General features: G+C 36.3%; 1 protein-coding gene across 5 annotated transcripts in view; it reads left to right on the top strand.

The window, feature by feature from the left end:
- The window catches only part of LOC106466493, a 76,652-nt gene that overhangs the window by 28,119 nt on the left and 40,448 nt on the right, over positions 1-8,085 (top strand). For all 5 annotated transcript variants that reach the window (XM_013926783.2, XM_022394515.1, XM_022394516.1 and 2 more), the window contains one exon: positions 5,368-5,460. In XM_013926783.2, the coding sequence (XP_013782237.2) occupies positions 5,368-5,460 (93 nt within the window). The remainder of the gene's footprint in view (positions 1-5,367; positions 5,461-8,085) is intronic.

The following is an 8,085-nucleotide window of genomic DNA, read 5'->3' as shown; positions in this document are numbered from 1 at the left end:
TCACAGAAGCAACGGATGAAATTTCCTCAGAAATTTCCCTTTGCTTCACAGCGTACAACTCTTACCAAGTTACTTAACCAAACCTGTCATAACTATTGCCTTTAAAATAATTGCTTTAACTTTCTTGTTATGCAAAAACTAAACAATCATGAAATATTAACTTACAAAATATATTAATTAATCCTACCTACACTAAACAGTCTTTTATATCCAACAATAAGTCACTAGTTAAGAAAAATATTTACAATATATCTTTTTTAGACAATATACAAAGAATCTTCTTATTTCATATACTAAATCTTCTCATATAGTCTACACCAACATTTACAGTTCCTTTACCTGTCTCCAATAGAGCTTCACCTTGATAGGATCCTTTGTTTTCATCTTGATCTTGTGTTGTCTGGGGTCTGTATTTCTTAATCTATCTGTATACTGACTAAGTAGATTATGTTCATCTTTCTTCTCCTTATCAGTCAGTTCTTCCCTTATGGTCTAGTAAGTCTTTATCTTCTGTATCAAAGTCATTGTCTTCAGATTCTGCTTCTATGACAGCCACACCTGCCATGTCCATCTGTACGTCAATAACTGCACCTCTAAAGTCTTCTTTCTTCTTGATTTATCTCTTCAACAGATTGGCATAGTAAACCATGGTTGTTCCATGTACATTCTGTGGACCATTTCCTGTACTGTGAAAGGTCTTTTCCACAGCCAGGTTAGTTTGTTGTTGGCTGTGGGTAGCAGAACTATAATCTTTTGTCCGACTTTAAAACATCGACCATTGGTTTTCTTGTTGTAGAAGTGGTTCTGACTGTCTTTGGGTTTCGCTTCCCCAGTCAAACTGTTTGATAGGTCCTGTTCAATACACCTTTCTTGTCCTCTGTTTTGTCTCTTTCCTCTGTGTCTTGTTCTTGACTTCCTCTCAGGCACTGTCTTGAAGTTTCTGTGGTGATGTGTCTCTTCTGCACATCCTTCAAATTTTTACTATGTGGTATGTTTCTTATCACCATTCATATGTTGGTTCCTTGATACACATGGCCTCAAGGTCTCCTACATAATATGGTGTATCCACATTTATTTTTCCTATCGGAAAATTTTTCACTGTCCCATCAATCAGTACACACAGGTGTACTTTGCCTGTCATCTAATCATCAGATATTAGACTGCACCCAGTATCTTGCAGAACCTTCACTTTCTTGTCCCCAACACAGCTTTTACATATTGACATATTATGATTTGTTAGCACCTCTCAATATTTGTAACATGCTCCAATCATTACTGGCACTGCTGATCCATTTGCTAACTTGAGCTGACCATTAGTCATGCATCGATCTTGTGGTAAATCTGTCTTGATTCTGTTTCTTCTGGTAGCAGCATCCATGTTGACAGTCACTCTTTTCTTTTTTCTTACCAGCACTATCTTTGTAAATAGCTCCAGCTACTTTATGTTAAGATTTCTGCTGTTGCTTACTAGTAAGACTTGCACTCTTTTGCAATGTGTCCCATTTTATAACAAATATAGCATCTCTTCTCCTTTCTATCTGTTATCCTCCTGTCACCTTTGGTAGACTCCTGCTTCTGGTCCGCCATCACTGGATTTGAATTTAACTGGATGTTCTTGGACTTGCCAATTATACTCTCTCCACAGGCTTCCATATACTGTTCTGCCATCTTGATAATTTCATCTACGTTTTTTGGTACTCTCTCCTTTAGGAATAGTGACATGTCAGTTGAACACATGATCATGAACTGTTCTCGTATTATTAGATCTGCCAGTCCCTCAAAACTATTTTCACACTTGGCCATGTCAGTCCATCTGTTGAAGTATCTCCATAAACATGCCACTAACTGAAATACAGTTTCAGGTTTGACTTCTCTGAACTTCCAGTGAAAACCTTCTTCAGTAAGTTTATACCGTTTCAGTAAGGCCACTTTTAATTTGTCATAGCCCATGGCATCTTCTGACATCATGCCTGCATATACTTGTAGGCCTTTTCGTGTGAGAAATTGGCTGAAATAGACTACCCAGTCTCCTTTGTCCCAGTTCTGACTTTAGGCAAATCTTTCATATCTCTCCAAGAAACCATCTATGTCATCTTTGTGTTCATCAGATTTGGACATCTGGGTCAGCTGGCCCTGGCTCCATTGTCATTCTTCTTTCTGTTTGGTGAGCTTGGCGATTTCAATTTGTGCTCTTATTCTCTCTATTTCTAGTCTCTCCTCTCTCTCTTTTCTTCTTTCTCAAATTGTGCTCTTATTCTCTATCTCTCTCTTTCTATTTCCAGTTTCTCTTTTATCTCATTTTATTTTCTCTCCTTTTTTTCTTTCAGTCTTTCCCTTTCTTCTTTTGGTGTTTCTTCCTCTCTTCTCTGCCTACACTCTTCTCTCCCTTGTTCTTGCTTCCAGATCATGAAGGACCTCCTCAAACCCTTGTTTCCTTAAGGCAGTCTTCTTTCTTCAGTTTCAGCACATAATTTTATCTCTGCTTGCAGTTGTTCTTTCAACATATTCTTCTCATCCTCAAGCTGCTTCAAAATGATGCATATCTACATCACAACCTTTCTCTGCAGTGTCAACCATACGTGTTGTTAATACGCTGGTTTTGGGATTGTAATGTTCAGTCCTCATCATTCAAAAAAGTAATCATATGGGAAAGCAAGACATCATTGGCTTTATGTTGCCTAAAGAAGACACACAGCTGAGTAATTCCTTTCTCCAATAAAATTTGTTTCCCAGCATTTTCTGGATCACTCAGTAGGGTGGACACACTTTGCTGCACAATTTCATGCAATGCTTACAGCTCAGTGTCATAAGAAGCCTGGTTGTGATGACTCTGAATGGTAGGTGTCTCTGATGAACAATTTAGTGTCTCCTCATCTAATTGGACTTTTTCCAAAAAGCTGTTGCTCTTTCCAGTCTTTCCTCTAAGTCTGCAATGGTAGTTTCATACTTGGGTTTGAGTTTACTCAAGTGCCTAGATATATCTTTTTCTTCAGCAAGGATCTGGGAAAATTCAGATTGTCAATCTTCAGAAGCTGTTTTTCTTTAGACAGCTTCTGGTTCGTGTCGTCCATCAAAGCCAAGTCCTCCTCCAGCATTTTTGACTTAGAATCCTGGCTCATGTTCCCTAACTGAGGTTTCTGGCTAGATGCCTCTTATTCCTCTAACTGTTCCTCTAGATCTTAAATTATCAGTTGAAATTTCTTCTTTTCAGCAGTGAAGATTATACAGTGGTAAATGGCGATATAAAAATATGTAAATAACAATGGAAATAAGTAGCCCTATATATATGCATAACGGTAGTGGTAGCAAAAATAGTGTAGAGATTACAATTATGCTATATAACCATGTCAGGTGATTTTGATAAATGGGTAGAAAGAGGAGAGTGTCTTGGGTTAAAAGACAGTGAACTATGAGAGTTTGTTAAACAATAACAAGTCACAGACACCTACTATAGAAAAATCCATAACACCGACACAGATAAATATAATTAAAGTTCTGACAGTATGGCTTGACTTATTACCCTAGGCACACTACACATTCATAGTCTGCTGACCCTCTGAAACATATAAGATGGTTGAGCAGCCTTTACGTTTCACTAAACTTTCCAACACTAGTACTACACAGGAAGTTCTTTTGACTACCTGTCTGCACTACAACCTATATTGAGTAAAGATCTAGTCTTCTACCAAATATTGCTCCTACTAGGTACCCCTCACCCCAGTTGGTAACACTTTCCATGAGTTTTCCTTTTCTGTCATTATAATCTAGAAAGAAGTTCATCATTTAAGTTTCTTTATTTACACTGTTCCTTCCACCATCTTCTCAGTGTGGGGTTCTATTTATATGTTATGTGGAGAGATGAGTTGTGTTTCTAAAGGTAACATTTTCCTTACCTGAAAATGTATTTTAGATAGTACACACACACACCTTTCCTCCTCACTTCCAGTTTATATCTTTTGTCTTATCAAAAGTGGTATACACAAAGTGCTCAAAAGGAGTACTGAGCATGGTAGAAGGATATAGTATAATGTTGATTGTATCACAAACTAGCACATTACACATTATTACTTGTAGGGGTGGGAATTTTGTTCATAGGCTTCACAGTAGCAAGAGGTATTAACTATATGTTCTCTGTGTAAGTAAATATCTACCTGAAATGCAGATGAGGAAAATATAAGCTTTGCTTACCATAGCTGGGATACAACTTGTTGCAGGTTTCATTTTGTTGGTATTGGTTCTTCAACTGGAAAAGTGGCACAAGAGTCTTCCATGACATATCTAAAAAAAAAGTCCAATTGTAGAAAACTGTATGAATGGTATCTAGCTAAGAGCCAGGGGAACATTCCAAGTAGTGTATGTTTACCTTGATAATAGTAACCTGTGCCATTTTCTACCAGTCAGTATAGATGAGAAAATATTTCCAGAAGTGGTATCAATACGTCAAGAAACTTTTCTAAAGGGATTTATGATCATTACTGGCTACTTCTCCAGATACAAGTTAAGGGATGAGGATAGCAGATACAACTAAAGGTTAAAGTCAGTGAACTTTACATCCTATGAGATCAATGTTCTGGAACCTTTGTGCTGCAGAGAAATAATGGCTTTGTATGAAAATGAGGTTAACAGGATATTATTTCAGCAAGATAAGGCTTTCAATCATACCTACAGTTCAACCTCTGCATAACTTAAGCAGCTGGGGGATGAAAAGGGTGTTCATGGTATTCCTCATGAATACATGACATACTCTTGAAACTGGCACTGGAAACCATCATCCTTGTACACTAGATGGATTTTTTAAAGTAGGTATATAGTGGTATTGGAAGAGAAAAGTGTATCAAAGTTTAAATTGTAAGTTTCAGGAGTGCATGAAACTTTGAAGAATAAATAATAATGTTTTTCTAGTACTTACACCTATTAGAAATGTACTTCTCCAACTTTAATATGGAAAAATAATTAATTAGGTACTTAATGTTTCATATGCGGAAACAATTATTTACATATGGAAATATCTTTCAAAAATGTGTTGTGTTAAAAATGGCTGTCACTTTTGGTATTTAATGCTAGTAAATATTTGTACCATTTGTCAACCACCATAATATATATATATATATATATATAATCTTTTTATTCATAAGTTACTTTCTTTCATATTTACATATATCTTCCAAATACCCATTTCATTACCAATGATTTTGTCTTTAGAACTCATTGTTTCAGAAAAATATGTACCAATGCTTCATCTCCACAATGTATGTTACATTTAGTTTTATATTTGAAAATAATGGTTATTTGCAAGTGAAAAATGTTTTAGATATCTGTTACATTAGAAATTATGATTTGTTTTTGTTTGTTGTTTTTTTACATTAGCATTTAACAACAGAGGCAGACCCTGAGTTACACAGCATTTGTGATGCAACAAGCTTATCAACTGCTGCATGCTCTTCAAGTATTTCACATAAGGTAATACTTTAGTGTAGGGTCATTTTATATTTGTATGTTGTATGGAACGTTTAAAGCTCATTATTTCATACATTTGCCACAAACTGTAGAAATATTTAGAAAGTGAACTGTGTTTATTGTTAAGTATAATATAATGTTTATGAATGTTGAAATACACAAAGCTTCACAAATATTGCTATGTTTTTTAAAGCATAAATTACTAGTATTAAGACTATTCACTTAGAAATTTCTTTTTAGATCTATAACTTGTTTCAATGTTTAAACCTTAAATCCATTTAACAAAATATATTCTTCAAAATTGTTTTGACATCACAATTTCACTTGTGTAATTTCTTATTTTGGCTTAAAGTTTTCAGTTAAGTTACATAGTGGCTTTTACTGAGTTTCCCCTGACAAAATTCTAATATAAGCTGTATGTTCACTTTTTTTTTTCATTAAATTTTGTGTGTCCTTTTGCTATGTATATAGTTAATGAGTTTTCACATATTTTTATATCACCTGGAACATGAAACTAAACATTTACAAGACAATACCTCATCTCTTCACACGTAGAATAGCTTCATTTCTCATGTATCTGCCTATGAGATTTCCATACCTCTAGCCTTGAGCTAACCTCCACCTAAAAATCACTTGTTTAACATGTACTGCTTTAGTGATGACATCATCATGCAACAAAAGCAAGGTGACAGAACCTCCTTGTGCAGTAGCTGCTCGTAAGTACTTTTGCTCGAAATAGCTTCATTATTTTCTTTGCCATTGTCCAAAACACACATTTTTAAACATATTACTTAATTACATGAGATTTGAGATAGTTTACAAAACTTAAAATTTATTCTAATTTAACTGTTTTCTTTTATTACTACAAAAATATATATAAAGAGAAAAACATTTTTTTTTTCCTGCTTACCCATTATGAATTCTCCAGTGACAGTAATTTCCTCTTCATCCTATGCTAGCATTGTTGTTCCTAGCATGGGTCCTGTCTCATTAATGGTTACTGGGAGCTTATTTTCTGTGGTGGATGTGTCAGCCATTGTTTCATGTGTTGTGGGTTCCTTTATGCACACTGGGCCTTGTCCTACTAATCTTCCAAGATTGAACACAATCAAGATGATGATGATTGTCTGTTTTCCTCACCAGGGTTTGCTCTAGGCATAGCTGTTTCTGTGATGGAGAATCCTTACTCTTCAAGTCTGATTCTTGACATGATTTTGTAGGTATGTTCTTTTCTTTCTCTTTTCTCTTTGTTTTCTGCTTCTTCCTGTATTTTCCTGTGTGAAATCCATACTCCAGACTACTTTGTTTTTCTTCTTCACCTGACATTAGTGTTCATGCAGGCTCTTTTCTCATTCAACTGGACACCTTTATTAACTTGCCTTGTTTTGCTAATCTATTGACTACTTTTCCCTGTTTACATCTGTTCTTCATTTCCATTCTTCAATTCTCAGTCTTTTAAATCTCTTTCACCTGCTTGGAGGGACCCCTTAACTTTTATTTTCCTTTCTCATAACCCATTTCATGCTTTCATCTCTTCTTTTTTTTATTATCATCTTCCTACGTTGGCCCTCACCACTTCCCCTTATGTCTGAAGCACTGCATGGTGCTTCAGGGGAGGATTTTCTTGAGAGGCTTGATTCTTCTTTTTACTACATTGACTGCTACTTCTGCTTTAGCCCTTCTTACTAAGTTCCTCTGCTGTTGGGATGGGATGCTCTCCTAGCTAGTGTATGTCTCCCTCACACACATATGTCTGTGATCTTCATTGGGCTCTGTTTCTTTGTCCAGAGGTTTGCTCTGGTATTCCTGTTTCACTGAGGACCCAAACTGTTGCAGCCCGGCATCAGTCCTCATTGCCTACTATGGTATTTTGTCTCTCTTTACCTTGACATTCTGTTCCTATTCCCAGGATTTTCAAATCCATGTCTCACCTTCCTCTTCAAATTTCCTGTCCTTCTACTACTTCCTGTTCTCCCACTAATCATTGTCAGGGTTGTCAATCTCTTTGTTAGTGACCATTCTATCAGATCTAACCCTGTAGGAGGCTCATCTGGCTTTTTTTGCTGGCCTTTGGTCTTCATTTTTGTCCAACAGATGGTTATTCAGGTTTTCACCTGCAGCCCATCTCTCCTCTTCTCCTTCCCTTTTGTCCTTTTTGTTTCCATTTCTTCTTCCTCTGTTACCCTCGTTTTCAATGTCTCAAGGATGTGGTTTCTTATATCTTGCTCTAGAATGCTATTGTGAGGGTATTTACCCCTACACATGGTTAATGCTCTCATCTTCCAATTCTGGGTTCTTCCTTTTAGCTTTGGCTGCTCATTCTATTTTACTGGAGTCATGGGGTCTTTTGCTTGCCTTGTATTTGGATTTGGGCTGAGGTTTCATTTTACATGGTACATTGGCTTCTCTTTGCCTCTTCTTGAGAGAATTTGTCTCATATCTACATTCTTCTACAGGAGGCTGCTTGGTTAAGCTGGTTTATGAAGCCTTCCAAGTCTTTTCTCGCACTTGCCCTACCCTACACTTAGTACTTCAGTCATCTCGGTCAGGATCAACCTTCACCACTTCTAATGGCTGGAGACGGCTTGAATGGGTAATGAAGAATAACTTTAATATAAGTTTAACATA

Source organism: Limulus polyphemus, unplaced genomic scaffold, assembly GCF_000517525.1.
Source record: "Limulus polyphemus unplaced genomic scaffold, Limulus_polyphemus-2.1.2 Scaffold2276, whole genome shotgun sequence".
In the NCBI taxonomy this organism is placed as follows: Eukaryota; Metazoa; Arthropoda; class Merostomata; order Xiphosura; family Limulidae; genus Limulus; species Limulus polyphemus.
This window is presented reverse-complemented; position numbering and strand designations above follow the sequence as displayed.